The sequence below is a fragment of the Mya arenaria genome, chromosome 4 (assembly GCF_026914265.1).
Source record: "Mya arenaria isolate MELC-2E11 chromosome 4, ASM2691426v1".
Lineage (NCBI taxonomy): Eukaryota > Metazoa > Mollusca > Bivalvia > Myida > Myidae > Mya > Mya arenaria.
Genome location: NC_069125.1, coordinates 65,263,691 through 65,289,381, shown reverse-complemented (window position 1 = coordinate 65,289,381; position 25,691 = coordinate 65,263,691). Strand labels below are relative to the sequence as shown.

The 25,691-nt window shown below is 33.8% G+C and overlaps 1 protein-coding gene and 1 long non-coding RNA gene across 2 annotated transcripts; both read right to left on the bottom strand.

The window, feature by feature from the left end:
• Positions 1-37: 37 nt before the first annotated feature.
• LOC128230994 (uncharacterized) lies at positions 38-19,999 on the bottom strand. Its single transcript, XM_052943418.1, has 15 exons — positions 19,684-19,999; positions 19,055-19,314; positions 18,171-18,441; positions 17,736-18,055; positions 17,471-17,610; positions 16,309-17,048; positions 15,870-16,088; positions 7,859-7,866; positions 6,874-7,131; positions 5,982-6,252; positions 5,547-5,866; positions 5,273-5,412; positions 4,092-4,834; positions 2,573-2,788; positions 38-2,462 (listed from the first exon to the last, which is right to left on the bottom strand). Exons 1-15 carry the CDS (start codon positions 19,784-19,786, stop codon positions 2,341-2,343), a joined length of 4,131 nt encoding a protein of 1,376 aa, XP_052799378.1. The 5' UTR covers positions 19,787-19,999; the 3' UTR covers positions 38-2,340.
• A 2,779-nt stretch (positions 20,000-22,778) lies between these two features.
• On the bottom strand, positions 22,779-24,793 carry LOC128232905 (uncharacterized). The gene is made up of 4 exons (XR_008260578.1): positions 24,677-24,793; positions 23,929-24,062; positions 23,252-23,349; positions 22,779-22,982 (listed from the first exon to the last, which is right to left on the bottom strand). It is a non-coding gene; the product is annotated as an uncharacterized LOC128232905 (long non-coding RNA).
• Positions 24,794-25,691: the final 898 nt, after the last annotated feature.

The window sequence follows — 25,691 nt, the reverse complement described above, 5'->3', positions numbered from 1 at the left end:
TGGTCTTGTTTTCTAATTTCAAAATGTATAAACAACATTTAAACTTGTATTCCATTTATTTGTTAACCAACATATAAAAGTAAGAATGTACATATGCTATAATTTTAAATTGGCAATTATGTGTACAAAGTATATCATTCTAAGCTGATTGTATAAGTATTAAGTATGAAGTTGATTCACTCATTTTTTATTGATAAAATATGTCAGCATTGGAACAAAACACTTTTTTATTTTGAGTATGCGGACCATGAGCATGATATAATTAAAGCATGCAACAAACGAGAAATGAAAAATGCTGATTTCAATTCAATTCAATTCATTTTATTCAAGTACTATCAAATTGGTATTCTGTTTGTAAATATTTATTCTTGTGTATGTATTACCATATACCATGTACATCCCCAGAAAATGGGGGAAATAAAGCTATATATAATAGATGGTATACATAGATTGTTAACTTCAATATTGTATTATCAGTTTCAGTAGACATTAAAGAGTAGAAATCATTAAAATTATTACCAGATGAATACCAGTTAAAAAGATATTGTCTACGAATAATATCGAATTTAAGACATTGAAAGAATGCATGATATTCACAATCAATAACTGTCAAATTTTGATTCAGACAATATATACAAAGTCTCTCATCTTGTGGAGTATTTATATATCTACCGAGTTCCATGTTTAGTTTATGGTTTGAACAGCGAACTCTAGCAAAACAATCTTATATTTTAATGGAATTTCCAGATGTAGGTACCTTTCTGTATTTCATAAAGTTTTGTAATGTTTATAATGATGACACCTTGAGGAATCACTAACATCGTCATGCCAGTTTTGGTCGAAACAGTCAATTATCCGTTGTCTAAATATATATATAAATAGATCCATATTTCCTACATCTTGAGCAATCGAAATGTATCCAAAACCGTATGTGAATAACAAAGATTTAATATTGGATGACCAAAAATTTCGCCCGGCGTCATCTAGCGATTTTAACATTTTGTAGCAGTGTTTAGGGTACCTATCATAGTTAATAGCTTACACCAGTATTTAATGCAGTTAAAAAATAATTAACACACAGAGGAATATCGCCTTTACATAAGTATCAGTATTACAGAGTAGTAGGGCGTTACTTAACACAAGAGTTTGCATTCAGGTATTAGAAAATGTATTTTTAAAAAAAAAACACATCTGAAAAGTTATTTTATATAACTGTAATTCATAAACTTAACATTACTAATTTACATAACTATATCACAGAATCGCTGTCTTTATAAAGTATCATAGCACTCGAAAGTGGCTCAATAACTTGATATGTTCACAGTTTATGACCTAAATCATAAATTTGCTTTATGAGAAAAGAAAATGAGACGTCAACAAAAATGTGTATGAAATAACAAACCTTGATTTTTTTTTAAACATTACGAGTTATACTTACGACTAATGAAAAATCTAGACCTCTTGTTTACCACAGAGTTTACTAGTTTATGATACATTGCTGTACAGCTCAAGTATGAGAGTTTGAAAAAAAAACACTAACACATAAGTTCTGCATCGTTTTGGTAATAGTTTTACACATTATTTCCCTACGTATAAAACCCAAATTATACCAAAATACTATGGGGTCACACGATATCAACAGAGTGATGGTCGAATACCTTAAACACTTAGCATATAACTATTTTACTATATACTGAATTTAAGTTTAAAAACCAAAACTTTAAACCATTAAACTAGAACGGAAAAAGTCGAATATTAAAAATATTTGCAGTGAACTGTATAAAACCGTTTGAAAAGTTTGCAATAATTCAATGTGCTAAGGCCATTTTCCCCTGAAGCCATTAACAAATGGTGTTGCTGTTGTTCGGTTGACACAAATATGTTGACATTTGCTTTCCGGTGATTTACAGAGATTCATCAGTGCAATAAAAATAACAATTCACTGTTTCAAACGCAAATCAAAAAGTTGCCTCCGGTAAGCGCAGTGGTAAAATAGCGCAGTCGCTTCTCACCTAGGCTACTAGGCTTGTACGGTTGATTTGTGGCCACCAAACCGGACAAGTGTGTTTCCTCCGATCATCCTGCTTTCCCTCACCACACAAGACCACACCGTCGCTTAAAATCGTGCCATCGAGAGTGGTTGATATAATGTTGTAATAACTTGTTTCACAATCGTTGTAAAGTAGTATAAGTTTAAACCAAACGCCACTCGTAAATATAGCTTTTGGATGCCCATTCGGTTAAGTATGGAACGGACTTACACTGAAACAAACAATGTATCCTCTATTTATATCCCACTAGAATTTCATTAAACTTGACGAAATAAATACATCTTGTTCTTTACAATCTCTTGAGAAGCGGTACAAGTTTGTCTTCAATGATTCTCTTGTCCACGGCAGATGTAGTTGTCGTTTCTGACGCAGACGCAGCTGCTGAACCTCCCGCGTTTGGTTTTACACAGGCTAAATGCAAAAAGAAAAAGTAGTATTTGCATCCGTAAATATTTTTAAATATTATAATGTAATGTATTGTAAGAAAAGATGCATAAATATTGAGAAAATGAATATATTACCAGGTAAAAGTTGGATGTTTTCTCGTTTTTTGACGATGTTTAGTAATTTATGAAACACGCTTCCTTTGGAGAAAATGTACTGGAGTGGTCCGTTGATGGAAATACGCCTCTCGACCGCTCCAGTTAGAAGTGCAATAACGTGAACATTTTGAACGCTGTTCATATCATCCGCGCAAATAACGGCACCACTGTCACCGTTTATCGAAAACGGCTCATCTGAAATAAATAACAAGGGGTTGTTAATAACAGGGTTATTATATATTTTAAACATTTGTAGGAAAGATATACCTATCATAGCTTAATGTAAGATGAAGTGTAAAACTTGAACTTAAAATACTCGCACAGAACAGAAAGAAATCCAAGAATTATGAACAATTCTACATTTTCCGCGATTGTTAAGAAATGCTGTGAGAACAAGCAAATATGGTGAATTATTGATATCCCCGCCTGATTAGACAAGGGCGACGTAATGGGAATCATGTGTTTGTGAAATATTTCCACTGAAACATGTTATAAGACTGCAGAGTGGTGGATATAAAATATGACTTTGTTAGCAATTCTTTAAAATAAAAGAATATTGTATATAGGGTAGCATTCAGATTTGACCTAGAAACCTAGAGGTTGACCCTGCGTTACACAGTTACGAACTAATAAACTATTTCAACAAGACAAAGATTTGACTAAGCTTCACCAGGACTGGACAAAAAATATTGCAAAAAATAGCCTCTAGAGTGTTAACATCGTAGATCTAACCTAATGAACTAGTGTTTGACCCCATGTGACTAAACTAATTCAAATTTTTATTAAGGCAAATAATCTGATTAAGTTTAAGATTTGAGCGGATATATTGCATCTGTTTGTTCACAAGATTTCTCAAAGATTCGACCTAGTTTCTGACTTCATGTGACCCAGTTTCAAATTAATTAATGATTCTATCAAGGAAAACATTCTGATTAAGCGTCACAAATGTTGAACAAGAAACATTGCCTCTAGTATGCTCCGAAGAAATATGTTCTTAAGATTTGACCTAGTGACTAGGATTTGAACCTATGCGATTCGCTTATATCTTATCAAGGTAAAGAAATGGCTCCGATGATGTGGTTCCAGACAAAAAGTGTGACCTACTGGTCTTTTTTTATCACATGTGACCCAGTTTGAAATTTATCCAAGCGTTTATCAAGGGAAACATTTTGATTAAGTTTGATGATTAGTTGATAAAATATGATGCCTCTAGTTCGTCCCAAGGATTTGACAAAGTGACCTAGATTTTGTGCCCATGTGACCAACTTTTACAAGCAGTAGTAATTTCATCAAGGGGAACAATCTGACAAAGATTACTGACCAATCCCTACCAAGATATGTTTCCGGACAGTAAAAAGCCCAATACCGCCTTCCAAAAAACAACAAAAAAAAACCTTCGGTTCGACGGGGATGATATGACTATATCTGAGCTATACTAACTATCTAAGAACAGTTTAAACTAAAAGAATATAAAATATATTGATATGACATATTTTACCCATGGCTGATTGAATGTGCACGACGTATGGCCCAGGTAATTCATAGACTTTTTTGCATTTTCCTTCAATCTCATTACATACTTCCATCACAGACATATCCATGTAGTCTAACGATATGATTGTTCCTAAAGTCATTCCCGAGGATTCTTTATTCTCGTCGTATTTCTTTTGACAAGTGTCCTTATAAACATCAAGTCCAACTAGCAGTTCTCCGTCAAAAACATCCCAAGTCTTGGCATCTCTTCCGTCTGATCTTTTTAACTCTGTTTTCACATATTTCTCCTTTAGCGTAATTTCTATAGCTGCAATATCTAAAAATTCATCTTCAGGACAGTTTTGAGCTGAATTGTACTGAACTTTCCCAAGCGGTTTGAAATCATTTCCATGGCCAATACAAACATCAACAGATTTATCGCAGTCTGATACACAATGTCCACATGTAATACCAAGCAGTAAACCCTGTGAATCCATTTCTTCCTTTTGCATAAAACAGCCTAAACTTCCAAGCTTGAATGGATTCGGATCAGCCTTAGTCTTTTGCGCTCTTATTGTGTTTCCCTGTTCTACACAAAACCCAGCTTGCTTAACGTATCTGATGACTTCAGATTCAAAATCAAAATTGAAACTGTTTTCTTTCAGTTCACGTCTAATGCTCTCCTTTTCCTTTTCAGCAAGAGTCTTCTTCACGCCAATCACAAACTTTCCATGTCTGTGTCCGCAACCAATGACATATGGGTGATTCCTGCCAAAATAACTCAAATATTCAATTCATTGCATGGATTACTAGATTATCGTTTCGTATTAGTTGAATGACAATATACAGTTGCCTACTTATTGTATTGCGAAAAATAAAAAATAAAAATCCAGTATGTTCAAAAGTATTACGGACAAAGACGGAGACAAGCGGTAATCTGATATCTGATATCACTATTGTCTTCGTGGAAGATCAATAACAGTAATGTACAGAGCAATGTTAAATAACCTATAATTAAACACATGTGGTTTAAATATTGACAGCAAAAACGATAACCGTCAATTTTGACATGTTCTTGACAAATTGGTACATTTTAAAGAATTTAAAGTACATTTTGTATTAAGTTGTATTGTACAAATTGCAATTAATACATCCGTCAAGTCTAAGTACTTAGAAAGAATGCGAAACAAACGTTACGAAACCTACTGCAGTAGTTTATGTTGTAGTTCACGAGGTACTTTCAGTATGGTAGGGAGTAGGACGTCAATCTTTACATTCGTTGAACGGAGGATTCCAGTCAGCTCAAATTGTTTCCTTGACAACATGGTGATGGAAACAATTTGTTCCTGTTGATAAGACATTCAGTTCAAAGTGATCGTACATATTTCCCAAACACCATCTTACATAATTATTTAACATTAGTTATAAATAAAATTAAAATAAAAATAAATTACAATTATAATTATAATAAAATTTTTACCTTCACGAACTTGACGAATTTTTGTTCGATATCTTGCAAACCTTGAGCTATACAGCTAAAAAGCTCCATCCCCATCGTCATTAATGTTGTTTCATCGGAGCTAGTAATATCTTTTTCATTATTTACTTTAATTTCCATGATCTTCTTTTCGACGTCAAAAAAGTTGTCTCCCTGAAAATCTAGTATGACAGACTGCGGCAGGCAGCATGCTTTTGATAAGTCCTCGCAAAAGGTGGCGCGTGTCCTTTTAATGATGACTGTTTTGATAGCGCAGATGAAAGCAGTTTTGTCTTTCTTTTCCGGAACTTTTTTTGCATGCCCTGAAAACATTAGATGTGAATAAAGTAGTATCTTTCTACGTGTATCCAATGCTGTAATGGTTGTTAAATATGGAATAAAAGATTGTTCAATATTGAAAACATGCATTTGACCTACCTCTCACAAGTTCGTGAATAGCTTCTTTTACTGCTTTTGATTTGTCAATGGAACATGTATGCTGAGTCAAATCGCTGAACTCCTTACAGCCTCTTGGGATCAGTTTATTGATGAAAGAATACACACTTTCAAACAATGAGATAACTCTTGTTTCAAGTTCTGCCTGAACTAGTTTGTTCAACTGTGGCTTCTCTGTCGTATTACGACTGTCGTCTGTATTGAAGAAAATAAGACCCTTTTCCCCGCAAAAAATGTTCTTCCATTTCTCGATCTGTTTACATATTTGAAATCTAGTTTATATAGGCTTTCATATTATTAATATTATTGGAAAAACATTGTTGAAGATCCCCTTGGATGGTTCTTATCATTTGTTTTTACTTCAATTATGTATGTATATATGAACATCTAAATTCTACTTTTTATGTGCAATATCAAATGCAGATTATATTTAACTTTTAAACCACATTCTAGAATAAATGCCCTTATTTCAATTAAAACACGTGTTGTTATTCTTTACATGAAAATGAAACTAGGTTATTTATTACACCGGACACAATAGAACATAAATGTACATAATCATAGTCTGAACCACCGGAGCTCGCGAAACGGTCTGATTTACTAGCCAAGGCTTGCGATATTTGAGTGAGAATGGTCAAAATGCCAAATACTTTTGACAATGAAAATTATCTTTAAGGCTGGTAATAATTGGACTTCTTTCGCTATGTCTAAACAATAATTTATATTGCAAGAAAATAACAATTTAATTTCAATAACAAGATAACTAAAAAGATTATAATAGAAATAAAATGATATATTTTCATGTACTAGTTCTAACGAACAACATGCGTTTTGTTTGTTATGATAAGATACCGATAACATTTTAATTACTTACAGTAGTATTGTTCACAAGAACCAAGCATATCTGGGAGCCACAACTTGCACCAGACGGCCGAGACGTATCTGATTCACGTACAGCTCCGTCATCCATAGAATTGTCTTCAACAATCAGCTCCTTCCACGAGAAAATCTCCTCATTAATTGCATCGTCCTTCCCAACAAATACTTCAACTGTTTCATGAAACTGACCAAACGCTTTCAAGATGTCTTCCATGTGTTGTTCGCCAAACAATATACATTTTGCGAAAACATTTTTTTCTGGTGAAAAATAAATCAAGGTAAGAAGTCTGCACACTCTACGTAAAGTAAGTATGTCTGTTTATATATGTTTACGAATTGTGTAATTGGTCTGAATATACAGAACAGAAACTTTCTCTATCACTAGAGACTTATCACTAATTCATATACAGACATTATAAAAATAAATATATTAAACACAAACTTAGCTTACCGACAATATCCTGAAATTTTGGAACAAATCTACGTAGACGTTGGTGAAAATAGAAGTAACGCGGATAGAACGAAGACGGAATAATAAACCCTTTAAACTCCATTTTCTATCCACTTTCGCTTTACGTTACCATGTAATACGTACAGGATATTCAAGTGTGGAATTCCAAAAGATTTAATCAAAACGGCTATCGGAGCTTCATGTTTTATTCATGTCCGGTTTTACACTCAAATCTAAATATTATAACTGAAATGTTAATTAAACACATCGGCTGCACATCAGCCTATGTCCCTGATTGAACTTTTTTAATGTTAACGTAATCATGTATCAACGTATTAACCAACGGAACCGTTGAAACCAGTATCATATATTGGGATTTCTTCCCTGCTTGTGGGAGAACTTTGCAGTTTTATCAGTGAAAGAAAAACTATGAAAATATTCACTACAACCTAAGAAGTGACAATATCAACTGGGAGAACTTCTTTTAAAATCAAATGTAGTAACAAAACTTTGATCAAAAGTACCTCACTGTTAAAACTGAAAAGAATGATGTTAAAAATTATCACTTGATATTAAACGAAAGATTGCCTTTATGTAATCATTGGGCCATTGAATTCTTTTTTTAATCATATAGTGGACATGAAGTCAACTTCAAGTTCTTGGGCATCTGGTGTTATTATCCCAATCCATAAAAAGGGTAATCAATCAGATCCAAATAATTATAGGGGGACAACTCTTACTAGCTGTTTTTCAAAATTATTCACTGTTATATTGAATGAAAGACTAAACGCGTGGGCGGAGGAAAATAGTATATTAACAGATGCGCAATTCGGGTTTAAAAATAAGTACAGTACTGTGGATCCTGTTTTTATTTTGCATTCATTGATTCAAAAGCAGTTTGAAAAGAAGAAAAAGCTTTACTGTTGTTTTATTGATAATAAAAAAGCTTACGATTGCATTGATAGAAACAGACTCTGGTATAAATTTATTAAGTTGGGAATCGATTGTAAAGTTTGGTCCCTAGTAAGATGTTCGATGTTCGACAATGTTTAATGAAGTGAAACTATGTGTAAAACACTTGGGAACATTATCAGATTTTTTAAATAGTGACATTGGCCTGTTTAAAGGAGAGATAACCTCGCCGATAGTTTTTCTCTCTTTTTCTTAATGATATTGAAACGCATTTACAAGAAAACCTTGACGTCGGAATTAGCATTGACCATATTTCAATTTATTTGCTGCTTTTTGCCGACGATGGGGTTATTGTATCAGAGACTAAGGCAGGATTGCAGAATTCTCTAAATAGTTTACATTCATACTGTCGCAAATGGAACCTCACTGTTAATATATATAAGACTAAGGTAATGGTGTTCAGGAAGGGTGGAAGACTAGGTATTAATGATGAATGGTTTTATGACAATATGGAAGTGGAAATTGTTAGCTCGTTTAATATTTAGGAATTGCATTTAGTAGTGGCGATGCATTTATGCAAGCAACAGCAACTTTAGCTGGAAGGGGTTGAGATCACTTCACTCTTTAATGGCGCTAGTCGGTAATATTAAAGTGCCAATAGATATAATGTTTAATCTTTTTAATGCATACGTATTATCAGTCCTTAACTATGGTTCTGAAGTCTGGGGGTATATAAATTCGGACGTGGTAGAAAGAGTCCACAAAAAGTTTTGTAAATGGGTATTAAATGTGAAACAGTCAACCAATACTTTGGCTTTGTATGGAGTTGGGCAGGTTCCCACTGTATATCGAACGACACGTAAGAATGGTTAAGTATTTCCTAAAACTTCATTTAGTCAACCAAGATAATTGCATTTTAAATGTTATATTACAGGATCAAATTTATAATGTTGAAAATCATTTATCTACGAACTGGGCATCAAAGGTTAAGGAAATTCTCCAATCATCTGGTCTTTATGAAGTATGGTTATACCCTGATTCGGTAAAAATGGACGTATTTGTTCCCGTACTAAAAAGTAGACTCAGAGATATTTATATCAGCAATTGGAGGTCTGGGTTAGGACTTGTCTTCGTCTCTAGATGTGTTCAAAGAAATTAAGAGAAATTTTGAACAATCCTCATATCTCAGTCTTGTTGAAAATACCAAGTATAGAAATATTTTATCTAAATTACGCTTATCATTCCATACACTTACTATAGAAATAGGTCGACACAATAAGGTTCATAGGAATGAAAAAAATGTACACTCTGTAATTTAAATGATATTGAGGACGAGTTTCATTTCGCCCTCAAATGTCCAGTATATGCGGACCTTAGACGTCAATATATTCCGAAGTAATAGTACACTCATACGAGTTTGATGAAATACATTGTTTTAATGCAAAGTAATAACCAAACCATCCTAAGGAAGTTAGCGCTTTACTGTGATAAGTCCTTCAAATTACGTGATTCCTTATAGTATAAATATTTGCTATGTTTTTTTCCATCTGTGTTATTTTGATTGTAACATAAACGGTAGTGTTCAAACTTAAATCTGTAGATCCTTAGGACATACGATATGTACAAATATTCTTGTTCCTTTTGTGTGCGTGTTTTTTGTTGTTGTTGTCTGGTTGTAATATTCATATCCGTACTTAGTTAGCCACAAAGTTGTATGTACCACGCAGCATGACTCTTGCGGCTGTATTAATCAACGTGGAGCAGTATTTATATATAGAGAGAAATACATATAGATCTATATATCACCGAAATCATTACCTTTTCATATTATATCTTAATAACGATAACAGTCGTGTTATTGTTATACACACTCTCACCATATTTATATCAAACTTATGATTGATTTATTAATAGAACTTATGTCATAATTGTCACATGCCATGCATTATATTTCTATACATATTGTTGTGACGATGAGCTTTTTATGCTTAAGTCGAATAAAATTTCTGTTCTGTTCTGTAAATAAAGAATGTTTTGATTGTTTTCGAGGGGGGGGGGATAAAAACAACTGAATGTTAAAAACAACTTAATGTGTTTATTAGGGAAAATGTAAGTACTATTTTTCAAACGTATTCTTGAAGCAGATTGCTCAAACATTTGCTTTCGTACAAAATTATAACAAACGAAAACAAAAGCTCGAACATGAATTATATGTAATATCAACTATATTTAATATATTTACACACCTTTTGGCTTTGTATCGCGACAATCCCGGAAAATTGACACAACAATATTACATTTAAATAGCTAAAGTACACCACCATTAATAATCTGAAACCGTGACGTCAGATGTCAACGACGATGCTTGGTCTTCTTTTGACAGATTCTAATATAGTTAATAACAATTTTGAAGCTCCAGTGATCAGTGGCAAAAATGAAGAAAACAAATACTCAATTTGATTTTTTTTAATAACAAATAAGTCTGAATCTGACTTTACTTAAATCGATAATAGGTTAGACTTTCTTTCTGAGTGTATTTATCTCATACATTTCATATCATTAACTTTAATTTTTTATAATTAAAATTTACATTCTTTTAACTAAGGATGTATGGTTTATATGTCCGTGAGTGTTGGTATCGACCAACTTAATGTAATGGCACAATTAAATGCCTCGGCCCTGTTCACTAATATAGTTCTCTAAATAAATTTGATCTTCATTCTAGTGGTTTAGCAAAATGAGTTTGAACGCATAAACCAGCACACATTTCTTTCAAGACTAAATTCTATGATATCCATCAGTGGTGGTGATGCAGAAACATTGAAAAATGCTGACATTTTTACTGTGCCAATGAAATGCGGACATTTAAATTTTAATCTTATTGTCATTTTCAGAGAAGAGTATGGTACCAGGGGTGCAGCTGACTCTGATTCCCGGCTTGTTCTAATGAAAAAAAGGCAGATAAGGTAATGGTTGTGCTATTTTCGAAATTCGGACAATAATTTTAACAGTCAAGTATCCTATTGGTTTAAGCCCAAAAGTACCTGCATGTTTGTACAATTAATCAACAAGGATTGACAGTATTAAAATATTAACATTGTAGATGAATTTAAACATGATAACAATTTCATTTCATATTTTTTTAATTTACCAGTAGTCCAGAGCTTAAAGCTGCTCTCTCACAGATTGACAGTTCTTCTTGGTCATTCATAAAAAGCCCAAAGGAGTAATTAAATTAAATTTACACATATAATTAATTATATGGCTTAAAGCAATAGTAAAAAAATATTTTCCAAACAATTGAAATCTGTTCTATTATGTGTGACCTTATATGACTAGATTGAAGGAATTTTTACCAAATTTTCAAACTTGTATATGAAAGACTGTGATCTGATATTATGTCAGCAGTCTAATATCACTGGTTTCCATACATTTGCACAACAATTGCCAATTTAAAGACAAAAAATAAAAAAGGTGTCTGAACAGTAAAACTGTGAGGATGCAGCTTTAAATTGGTGTTGCACTTAATATTTTGTGAATACTTTTCTGTTGTTGTACAGAATATAATTGATCTGAAAATATAATTCAAATTATTGTTGTATTTTCTGTTTTCTATTTCAGGCACTGGAATTCGAATGTAATCAAAAATGCCATTGTATGAGGATTGACCTGCAATGCATGGAAATCATCTAACAAAACTGCAAAGCCTACCTTGGAAAAATGAGTGCAAGATGGAAACAAAGCATTCAGTGGAACATCTTGTCATCTCAAATATTTGATGACTTACATACTGATGTGAAGTTAAAGATAAAAGTCATCTGTAGGTCCGTGATTATTAAATAAATCCGAACATATATTTAAAAGGGTTATATGGTAAAGGATTTATCTACGCTTAAAGTGGTTTTCCTATATTATGGAGGGAAGATAACTACAAAAACAGAAACAGATGGCATCGGCAGACCAAATAAAGGAGAACTATTTTGTTCAGTTCAATTTTAAAGACTTCAGAAAATCCGTTAATAGGGCACATCCTTGCAAATGCCATATTGTAAACTGGGCTCTTTAAAATGTGAAAAGGTGAAAGTGGTCTAGAGGATAAGCCTCAGATTCAAGGTTGTGAGTTCAAGACCTCCAAGTTACTTTCTCTTGACCTCAGGAAAAGGATGTCCATACTTGTTTCTACTTAGGTAACAGACTTAAGAGTGATTCTGTAAGCTTCCAGCTTGCATAGCAATCTGATAAGGCATAAAATAGGATACTAGCTGACTTGCAAAATATATACTAGCTGACTTGCAAACAGTTTTTTTTCCATTTCTGTTGATTTATTTTTCAGTCTGTTGGAATGTTTATTAGAAATGATGCGCATTGCTTACTGCAACCAATATTTATTTTCTTTATTAAGTTAAATTTAACGAACACATAACATGACTTGTGATTTTACAGATGCATGTTTATTTTGTTGATTGTATGAGTCTATTTTTCAAATGATGTAATAAAAGTTATTCTGAATGACTGTCCTTTTTTGCTTGAAGAAAATGTGTTGAGGTTTTGGCATAGCATAGTGTCATCATCATCATTGTTGTGTACAAATATAACATTCAAAACAATGTATTAAAAACCAAACTGTCAAGCCAAGTACTCAAAGAGGTACAAGGATATTGCTAAAGAGACCGGTAATACATTTAGACAAATAAAATGCAAAGAAAGATCTATAATTCTGACACATGGTAATGCTTAAGTCCTCTGATTGTGTGTTAAAGTGGAGACATACAGTATTTTTTGTAATGAAGACTTAAATTTGTATGGCAACTTAAAGCCATATTTGGGGTTTAAACGCCAGAAATATTGTGAAGTCTCCCAAAAGACTCAATGCACTTAAAAGGGCTTGGCACAGAAATGAAAGTAAAAATGTGAGCAAAACCTAATTTATCATTAATTTTACATTGGATTGCATATAGATGGCTCTGTTATTACTTGACTAATATTAAAAATAAAATTAAGAGACATGTTGATCCAAACTGTAATTATTCTTGTTTGCATTTTATTGAGTTGGACATTAAAGAGTCATTTGGTGAAGAGTGATCTAAAGGCTAATTATTCAAAATAGATTAAGTATTATTGAAAAAAGTCTGGTATACATTGCTGAAAAGCTTAGTGACCTGGCTAAATATTTTGCTTAAGGCTTTTATTTACAAAAAAATAAATCAGTTGAGTATCTTATCAGTTACTCTTTTTGGTGTTGTTGTTTTTAAATAAAAAATGACAATTTACTCAAAGATATTGAGACTAATAATTATAGATTAAGACAAATATAATGTGTAAGGAAACTTAATGAGTGGTTTTATCCACAGACTAGGAGGTAAAGTGAAGCATGATCTGCCTTGAACAAATACTATCTGTCAACTTAGTGCATCAGTCAATTGTAACCCCCACCCCACCCCAGGTCCACAGGAATACTGGGGTTAACCGGGGAAATGAGCCGTGTTTTTACCTATCAGGTGGCCCTGCAGTGCTGGATGAATGCGGTGGTTTTGTCTTCGCTTAAAATATAGAGGGGAATGGGCCTTACATAGAGTCCCTGGGGTGTGGGGGCATTTGGCAGGGATTTTGCCATTGGATCATCCGCGCAGGGTGGGGAATTTTAGCCAGGGTTGACTGTACTGAAAGTCAAAGTCCCCACTATTCCCCAGACCTGGGGGGGGGGGCGTGGTTACAATTGTCTGGTGCATATCCACATGAACGTTTTACTGGTACTCTAACAATAACTAGAGGTTACTGCGTGGATAGTCACCGCCCCACCACAACCCCACAGAACTGTTTACATAAAAAAATTCTGCAGCCCAAACCCAATAATGCTGAAGCAAATGCATGCATAGATTTCAGCTGGTAAAGCTGACTGGGTGCCAAGCTCACACCCATCCTACCACAACCCACACAACTGCACAATGCAATCAATGATTTTACAGAATAGTAATGTTGTTTTAATGGCAAGGCTTGGTGTGAAAAATAACACGGCAAAGTATGACTTAAAACTTACATTTCTTAGGGTATTCCTATAACTGTTGAGAAAATGTTGACATTTAGTCCATGCATGCATTTAATCCGATGCAATGATTCATGCATCCATGAACCGTATGATCATTTCAATGACTGTCAAGTATATATTCTGTGTGCTCACGATTTTTCTAGAGGAAATAGAGTGCTTCAACTATAAGGAAACATCTAAATATTCATAAAACGAACATTCTTTGAGGTTACAATAAATATTTTCTCTTAAACAAGCACATTTAATTTAACACAATCCATTTCCTTGTTGTTACAATGGGCCTTCTTTGCGCGGATTGAAAACGGTGTTAATAGCCGGCAGCCGCATCGCACTTTCGTATATCCTTACTACTATTTACGAGGTCTATCTCGAAGCTTGCCGGAGATGGCCGAGTTGTTACGATTGTGTTTGAGGGATATCAGGGGTACCAAAGGGATATGCAAAGAGGGGGAATTTGGGGAAAGTGAACAAAATACTTAGCAGTTTCCGAAATGAGCATAAGATAACAAGAAAATTGGTTTTACTTCAGTGTAAAATCGGTTTGCCAAGGGCATTAATGTCATTGCGCCCAGGTTTTCTGGGGGATTGTTTTGGTTGAAACATGTCACCGATTCGGTGAGTAATAACTCTGTTTTCTATAATAAAAATTTTTTTTTGGCTCGTTCCAAGATAAAAAATTAAAAAGTTGTCAAAACGTTCAATCTGTGAGAGTGCAGCTTTAAATTAAACAACAATACATTATTTTAAATCGGCAATGATGTGTAGAACGGATACCATTCTAAGTTGATTTTAGTACTTCACATATTTGTTTTATTTATAAAATATGTCAGGAATGGAACAAAACACTGTTTTACATTATATAAACAGAACATCACACTGATTTGAATTGTTAAATGATATAATTAAAGCAAGCAACAAACGAGATATGAAAAATGCTGAAAATCGCCTTTACATAAGTATCAGTACTACAGAGTAGCTAGAACGTTTCTTAACACAATAGTTTGCATTCAAGTATTAAAAAATGTAATTTAAAAAAACACATCTGAAAACTCATGAAGTTTTTTTTTGTTATTCATATACTTAACATTACTCATTTACATATAAAAGTATATCACAGAATCGCTGTCTTTTTAAAGTTTCATAACACTTGTAAGTGATTCAATAACATGATATGTTCACAGTCTATAAACTAAATCACAGAAAGCGGATGGCAATGTAACTTTTGGTTTCTCACTCGGTGAAATATATTACAGTCTAGCAATTAAACATACATATCCCACTAGAATTTCATTAAACTTGACGAAATAAAGACGCGTTTTTCTTCACATCCACATGAAGCAGTACAAGTTTGTTTTAATTGATGCTCCTGTCCACGGAAGGTGTAGTTGTTGTTAGTGTCGCTGGCGCAGCTTCTGAACCTCCAGCATTCGGTTTTGCACAGGCTAAATGTGAACAGAAAAAGCAGCATTTGCAACCGTATTCGTTGGTACCAAAATAAGTTATTATAAGAAAATATTCGATATTATAATAAAGTAGTATATTGTAAAAAAACATGCATTGAAAAAAAAATGAATATGCTTACCAGGTAACAGTTGCATGTGTGCCTGCTTTTTGACGACGCTTAATAATTTATGCATCACGCTTCCTTTGGAGTGAATATACTGGAGCAATCCGTCGGTAGAAATCTTCTTGACCGCTCCAGTTAGAAGTGCAATTACATGAACATTTTTAACGCTGTCCATATCATCTGCGCAAATTACCGCACCACTATCACCTTCCACCGAAAATGGCCCCACTGAAACTGTTTACAAGGGTTTGTTAATTACAAGGGTTATAAGCTATGTTCAACGTTTCAATTTTGAGCAAGATATGGCGATCACAGCTATATTAAAGATGCAGGATAAATAGTAAATCACAAATTCTCGAAAAGAAAAAGAACTATATTGGCCTTTTACTATATCAAAGTAAAGTTTAAATGGAAACAAGAAAAAGAAGATTATTTATTGATTTGACTTACTTACATTCTTCTGGTGCTATATGAACGAAGTATGGCCCAGGTAGTTTATGGACTGTTTCGCAACTGGCTTCCAACGGCGTAAAGTTTTTCTTCACATTATCTTCCAAGAATTCTGACGATATGATAGTTCCAATAGAAATTCTCGATGATACTCGACCATCGTTTTTCATTTGGCAAGTGATCATATAAACATCACGTCCTTGTGGTATATTTTCGTCAAAAACATCCCAAGTCTTGGCATCTCTTCCGTCCGATCTTTTCAACTCTGTTTTCACGCTCATCTCATTTGTTATTTCTATAGCTGCAATATCTAAAAAATCATTTTCATGACCATTTTGAGCTGAATTGTAATGAACTTTTCCAAGCGGTTTGAAATCATTTTCATGGTCAATACAAACATCAACAGATTCATCGCAGCCTGATACACAATGTCCACATGTAATACCAAACAGAGGACCCTGTGAACCCATTTCTTCCTTTTGCATTAAACAGCCTAATCTTCCAGTCTTGTAAGGCAACTGATGATCAACCTTAGTGTTTTTCACTCTTATGATGTTCCCCTGTTCTACACAAAACCCAGCTTGCTTCACGTATTTGATGACTTCAGATTCAAAATCAAAGTTAAAACTGTATTCTTTCATTTCACGTCTAATTTCCTTCTTTTCCTCCTCTGCAAGAGCCTTTTTCACGTCAATCACAAACTTTCCATGTCTGTGTCCGCAACCAGAGACATCTGGGTGATTCCTGCCAAAATAACTAAAATATTAAATCTCTTGCATGGATTATTAGGTAATCTTTTCTCATCGTAGTAGTTCACTGACAGTATACAGTTGCCTACTTTTTGTATTGCTAAAAATGTATATAAATAAATAAATTATAGTCTGTTCAAAAATATTACGAACTAAAAGACGGAGACAGATGGCAATCTGATATTACTATCTGATATCACTATCTACTTCGTGGGTGATAAATAACATTAAACACATGTGGTTAAAATATCGACAGCAAAACCGATAACCGTCAATTTTGACATGTGCTTGACAAATTGGTACATTTTAAAGAATTTAAGTTCATTTCTTATAAGGTTGTTTGTACAAACTGTTATCTAAACATTCGTCAAGTCTAAGTACTTAGAAAGAAGGCGAAACAAACGTTACGAAACCTACTGCAGTAGTTTATGTTGTAGTTCACGGGGTATTTTCAGTATGGTAGGGAGTAGGACGTCAATCTGTACATTTGTTGTACGGAGGAATCCAGTCAGCTCAAATTGTTTCCTTGACAACATGGAGATGGAAACAATTTGTTCCTGTTGATAAGACATTCAGTACAAAGTGAAGCATATATATTTCCCAAACACCATCTTACATATTCAGCATTAATAATAAATAAAAAATAAAATGAAGTTAATTACAATTATAATAAACATTTTACCTTCATGAACTTGACGAATTTTTGTTCGATATCTTGCAAACATTGAACTATGCAGCTAAAAAGCTCCATCCCCATCCTCATTAATGTTGTTTCATCGGAGCTAGTAATATCTTTTTCATTATTTACTTTAATTTCCATGATCTTCTTTTCGACGTCAAAAAAGTTGTCTCCCTGAAAATCTAGTATGACAGACTGCGGCAGGCAGCATGCTTTTGATAAGTCCTCGCAAAAGGTGGCGCGTGTCCTTTTAATGACGACTGTTTTGATAGCGCAGATGAAAGCAGTTTTGTCTTGCTTTTCCGGATCTTTTTTTGCATGCTCTGAAAACATTAGATGTGAATAAAGTAGAATCTTTCTACGTGTGTCCAATGATGTAATGGTTGTTAAATATGGAATAAAAGATTGTTCAATATTGAAAACATGCATTTGACCTACCTCTCACAAGTTCGTGAATAGCTTCTTTTACTGCTTTTGATTTGTCAATGGAACATGTATGCTGAGTCAAATCGCTGAACTCCTTACAGCCTCTTGGGATCAGTTTATTGATGAAAGAATACACACTTTCAAACAATGAGATCACCCTTGTTTCCAGTTCTGCCTGAACTAGTTTGTTCAACTGTGGCTTCTCTGTCGTATTACGACTGTCGTCTGTATTGAAGAAAATAAGACCCTTTTCCCCGCAAAAAATGTTCTTCCATTTCTCGATCTGTTTACATATTTGAAATCTAGTTTATATAGGCTTTCATATTATTAATATTATTGGAAAAACATTGTTGAAGATCCCCTTGGATGGTTCTTATCATTTGTTTTTACTTCAATTATGTATGTATATAATTATGAACATCTAAATTCTACTTTTTATGTTCAATATCAAATGCAGATTATATTTAACTTTTAAACCACATTCTAGAATAAATGCCCTTATTTCAATTAAAACACGTGTTGTTATTCTTTACATGAAAATGAAACTAGGTTATTTATTACACCGGACACAATAGAACATAAATGTACATAATCATAGTCTGAACCACCGGAGCTCGCGAAACGGTCTGATTTACTAGCCAAGGCTTGCGATATTTGAGTGAGAATGGTCAAAATGCCAAATACTTTTGACAATGAAAATTATCTTTAGGGCTGGTGATAATTGGACTTCTTTCGCTATGTCTAAACAATAATTTATATTGCAAGAAAATAACAATTTAATTTCAATGACAAGATAATAAAAAAATAATATAACAAAAACACAAATGATATATTTACATGTACTAGTTCTAAAGAAAAGCATGCGTAAGATACTGATAAACATTTTAATTACTTACAGTGGTATTGTTCACAAGAACCAAGCATATCTGGGAGCCACAACTTGCACCAGACGGCCGAGACGTATCTGATTCACGTACAGCTCCGTCATCCATAGAATTGTCTTCAACAATCAGCTCCTTCCACGTGACCTCCTCTTTAATTGCATCGTCCTTTCCAACAAATACTTCAACTTGTTCATTAAACTGATCATACGCTTTTAAGATGTCTTCAATGTGTTGTTCGCCAAACAATATGCATTTTGAGAAAACATTCTTTCCTGGTAAAAAAAAATAATCACGGTAATGCACCAGTCAATTGTAACCACGCCCCCCCCCCCTCAGTTCCGGGGAATAGCCGGGACATTGACTTTCGGTCCAGCCAACCCCGGGTAAAATCCTCGCACTGCGGGAACGAACTGATGGTTAAACCCCGGCCAAATGCCCCCGCACCCCAGAGATTCTATATAAGGCCCAATCTCCGCTAAATTTGACGCTTTTACAAAACCACCCCGGTTACCCGTGGTTACAATTGACTGGTGCATAAGAAGTCTGCACACTCTACGTGAAGTAATTATATTTGTTTATATATGATTATGAATTGTATAATTGGTCGTTATATAATTATATTAAACACAAACTTAACTTACCGACAATATCCTGAAATTTTGGAACAAATCTACGTAGACGTTGGTGAAAATAGAAGTAACGCGGATAGAACGACGAAGGAATAATAAACCTTTTAAACTCCATTTTCTATCCACTTTCGTTTTACGTTGCCTTGTATACGGCGTGAGACCACAGTTATTTTTACTATATGTTTCATATAGACACTAACCTGGCTTTTGACTTTATACACACCCCAATTGAAAAACAAGGACATGGCATCTCTAGAACAATTCAAGACACAAAATATAATCACAAGAAAACACCATGTTAACCATTGACCCGACTGTCAAAATTGAGTTCAAATACATAACCCTTCCGCCAGGGAGTCAATCGGCTACAAACAACTAATTTTCAGACTTCCACAAGCTATGATTTTTCCAATATTTACATTGAAAACTATCAATTTCTGCAATAGAGTGTCAACTTCAGTCAAGTTCTCTGCAAAAAGAACATTTTTTGCTTCTTTTTCATTCAATTTTAATAAAATATTGATACTTGAACACAAGCACTCTTTGTTTCTGTATTCACATCCGGATCTTGGTCAACGGGGGGCAGATAACTGTGGTCTTGAGCCATACGTACAGGATATTCGTAAACACTAATGATCATAACATTATTCGCTCAAAGATCATAATGTTTATAAACTGTTGTCTGCAGCTTGAACTCTTAGAAAGGAGGTTAAAAACGACGTTCATGGCTGCTTACAGTGTTGACAATGTTGCGGAAAATCAACTCCAACATTCAGGCATATGAAGATTTAAATACTTTGATTCAAGCATGCTTGCTTTTGCCAATGTTTTAGCCAACCATATGGTGATTTCACTGAAAGATTAGTTCTGGGCGATGAAAAATAGCCTCTACAGTGGTTGAAGAATGTCAAGCTCAATGTTTGAGCTCACCATTTATAATTATTTTGTTGTGACAGACTGTCATTGAGTGATGATAAAAAAGACTAATGCTTTAGATAACCATATACGTTTTAACAGCATTTAAAAGCCCAAATTTATGATAACTGCCACTCGGAAGAAAATTATTATCACTTAATTGTGATGAGAGTGGGTTTGTTTGCTTGTCTGTATGGGAAGTGTTTTAAAGTACTATGGGAAGGATCTATGCATTATTTGATCAGTCATTTGTAACCACGGTCCCCCCAGGTCTGGGGATAGTCGGGAAATTGGCCGTGTTTTAACTTTTAAGGTAGCTCCGCAGTGCCAAGTGAATGTGTTATGCACCAGTCAGTTGTATCCACAGCCCCACCAGGTCAGGTGGTATACTGGAAATGGGTTGTGTTTTTACTTCTATGTGGCCCCGCAGTGCCGGAGGAATGCAGTGGTTTTGTCTGCGCCATAAAAGGTGGAATTTGGCCTATCCTAGGGTCCCAGGGGCGTGGGCATTTGGCGGGGATTTCACTGAAGTTAATGATAAAGATAGTTTATATTGAAAGCAACACTATATAATCAACATGTTTATACAAAATATGTATATACATCGAAAAAACTTACTCCCGTAATAATATAAAGGTAAAGGATTTTGTTGGTTAAAAGTTTTAAATAAACAAATGTAAATGTTACAGATGGGGTCAAGTGCAAACATGCTGATTGATTTTAATTTTATTATTAGTCCTCAAATATCGGCAAATGGTAAATGCAGTGCCAGGGTGAATGCCGTGGTTTTGTCTTCGCGCTAAACATAGTGGCGAATGGGCCTTTAACCTAGTGTCCCCAGGGTTCAGGGCATTTGGCGGGGATTTTACATCAGTTCATCCCCACAGGGCGGGAATTTGCACCCAGGGTTGGCTGGAGCGAAAGTCAGTCCCTGCTATTCCCCGGACCTGGGGGGCGGCGTGGTTACAATTGACTGATGCATAACATACACTGGGAGTGTGAAGAAACACCTAAAGGAGAATGTCAGGACACTTTGTCTGCCGGGCATAAGTGTGGCCAACAAAAGTTTTTTCTGAACAGCAGAAACATTCGAAACCACCTTCTAAGGGCTAGAAAGAACATGGACCAGTCGCCTAATGATCTGGAGAATGTAGAAACATATGCTAGAAAGAAACTGGAAATGAAATTTGTCAAACAAAGGACAATATATCAATAATAACAAATTTACAAAGAAAATGATAGAATGGAAGGTATAAATAAAAGGTTACAGCTTTGACAGGAATTTTATGTTGATGTCGGTAGTAATCATGTTGGCAGTGAAAATTAGTTTTCCTACCAATTATGTAATGTACTATCTGCATTGATGAATCACCAGACAAGAAACTGTGAAGCTCGATGAAGTGGATGAAGAGGAAAATAACAACAAAGGAATGGAATTAAAGAATATAATTCAAATAGAAGTATTCACACTAGCTTCGTTGTTCAGATGTCCTTGCTACCTTACATGTATGGTATCGTAATCACATATTGTAAGAGGTAAAATGTATTATTAGACGGATATTTTCCCAACTTCACTCACATGAGGAGCAGGCTCAACAACATTTCTTTGTATACCTTCTATTCATGTTTCAAATTATTGCTTCAACTGTTTGTGATTGTATACTGTTCCCCACATTTAGAATAAGAAAAAACAAATTTTGAATTTTATAGAAAACAATTTTGGGTAACAGTTTTTTCAATGATCTTCTTTTCATTTGTAATTGATAATGATACATTGGTATGCTTGATTATGCTTCATATCATTTGATACTTTTCAGAAATATTCTGTTTTATAATGATTTGTTTTAAAACCAACATACATACATAATATTGTATTTTCAGATAAATGTTTAACTACTGAGAAATAGCAGCCATCATTTCATTTCACATACATATTTCTCTTGAATTGTTATTTTTTTGTTTAATATAGTTAAAATTTCAGAAGCATCAGAAATTCATGTTTCTGATACAAACATAGCAAATGAAGTATCTGCTACATAAGTATGGAAATAAAGTGACCCGGATGGACATTTAACTGGACTATAAAAAAATCTCTAGTTTAAATCCAGATTCTGTTAATATTTCCATTGTCTTTATTTTTCAGAGGTTTTAATCCATACTGACATAGCAATTCAAATTAAAAAGATAAATGCAATAATTGATACTTTTATTGGAACATATTTTTACATATATATATAAATCATTCTTCAGGTTTATTGATTTTCTTTAGGAATTAAATCATGCAAAAAGAGTCTTTTTTTATTTCAAAGTATTTCACACAAATAATCAAGTGTTTCTAATGTTCTTTCAGGAGGAGCTATAGCCATGCCCTGGAAGTCCTGATGCTTTCTGGTATCCTGAAACACAAACAAAAGAAGATATAAAGAAAAATACTACAAATTTCCATTAGTTTGGCAGTTTTGGTCCATTCATGTATACTTAAGTATATACTGTCCATTTTGGTTGTTTTTGCATTGCGACATGTAAAATAAAATCTCAATGAGATTTATGTCTAATTTGTTAATGAAAATGTTCTTGAAAAGCACTGTAATTTCTCTATCAAAAAACATTTTTGTTCAAAACTAAATTTTTAATATATATATATGCGAATCATGATGTACAATACCTGACTGAAACTATTTTCTGTAATTCAGAAAGTCAACGTCTGCAACTTGCCAATGTGCTCTTATCTGACAATATCATCCGTGAGTTGGAACAAACATTCTGTAAATATAGAGCAGAACATGACTTGCATGTGGCTATATTCCATGCTTGGAAGATAACAACTTTTGTAACTGATCACTTCAAGGTTATTATGCTCATTTATTTTTTGACTGACACTCTTTAAAATGCAAACATTTCTTTCACAAATACATGGATGAATAGTATAAACCTTTGGCCATACTGTAGACGAATGAGCCATTACAGAATGCGATAAGGGCCCTGAATGATTACACATTAATGACTAAGGAAGCACTCAAAAGACATGTCAAAAGTCAAATGAAATGTCAATAATTATTAAAGCTAGTAATATTAATTTTGATAATAGAATCTTTATGGAACATAAATAAAGAAAAAGTTAATGATGCATTAAGGTATTATCAAACAATCAGGTCTTTTTAAAAAGCCAATTGCAATGCTTTAAGGATGAGAGCCATGGTTGCTATAGAAACATAAGAATAGTTAAAGTATTAAATCTTCAAAAATTGTAACAATTATCTCCAACGCCCAAAGTTGCACAATGTCACTTGCACATCTGCATACTATTTTTTCAAACAGCAACCTAGCAGCCATTTAACATACCTGAGTAAACTAGTTTCTGCACTGCTGAGTCTCCAACTATTTCCCAATACTCAGAACATGACATTGTTGGTGACATCATGAAGTATGATATTGTATAACATCTAGCCATTTCTCATTACTAGGAACTGTACAATCTGTAATAAAATCAAGTAAATCAAATATTGCACTTAAATATATCACCATTCAGAACATAAAAGTAAGAAAAATACAGAAAAATAGTATTATTGACCGGCTAATGATCATCACTCAGAACGAAAAAGTCACAAACGACAGAAAAATAGCATTATTGACCGGCTAATGATCATCACTCATAACGAAAAAGTCACAAACGACAGAAAAATATCATTATTGACCGGCTAATGATCATCATTCAGAACGAAAAAGTCACAAACGACAGAAAAATAGAATTATTGACCGGCTAATGATCATCACTCAGAACGAAAAAGCAGCTAACAACAAAAAATAGAGTTATTGACCGGCTAATGATCATCACTCAGAACATAAACGAAGGAAAAGACAGAAAAATAGTAATATTAACAGGCTATTGAACATCGCTCAGAACGTAAAAGTCAAAAACGATAAAAAATAAGTTTCAAATTGACTTTTGATCATCACTCAGAACTTGAAAGTAGCTACAGTATTTACTTTAAAAGTATAGTCATCTCCAATACTTAGCAATAACGTTGCTGTCAAGCTTAAAAACAGAATACGAAATCCAGTTACTCAGTTTCTTATTTGTTCAACTCACCTGATACATTAAAGATGTTCTTGCACATCCAAGAAATGAAAAGAAACATTTAACGTACATGTTTATGGTGGCAGACAACAATTTTAATTGCATTTCCATCTGTATGATCTTGGGTTGTGTCAATTCGGTATTGGTATGATCTTTAGCGCTTACCCAGGATATTCAAGTGCGGAATTCCAAAATAATTAATCAAAACGGCTTCCGGAGCTTCATATTTTATTTAAAGCCGTGTTTACCCTCAAATCTAAATATTATCACCTATTAAAATGAGAGTTAATTAAACACATCAGCTGCATATCATTGCTAACGTTATCATGTATCAACGGCATAACCGACAAAACTAAACCAGTACCATACACAGAATTTCTGTTCTGCTTTTGGGAGAAATGTGCGGTTTTATCAGTAAAGAAAATAAGTGAAAATATTCACACAACAACCTAAGAAGCGGCGAAATCAGCTTGAAGAATTTCTTTTAAAATCAAATTAAGTAACAAACCTTTGATCAAAACTAAAGATCACTGTTGAAACTGAAAAATAATGTTAAAAATAATCTCTTGATATTTAGCAAAAGATTGCCTTTATGTAATTAAAGATTTTATTCCGGGATGGGAGTGGGAAATAAACACAACTTACCGTTTGTTTATAGCGGGAAATGTACATACTGTTTTTCAAACGTATTCTTGAAGCTAAATGCTCAAACATTTGCTTTCATTACAAACGTTAACAATAGCTCGAACATGAATTAAATGTAACATAAACTATTTTCAAACCTTTTCACTTTGTATTACGACTTTCCCGGAAAATTAACACAACAATGTTACATTCATTAGCTCAAATACATCACCACTAATAATCAGAAACCGTGACGTCAGATGCCAACGACGAAGCGTGGTCTTCTCTCTTCAGCTGTTAAGCGAACCGTCTACAAGCGAATATTTTCTGTGAGAGTGATTGATTGATTGATTGATACATTAAACAAGCTTGCTACTGTTTTATCCAATGTTGATTAAAAAAG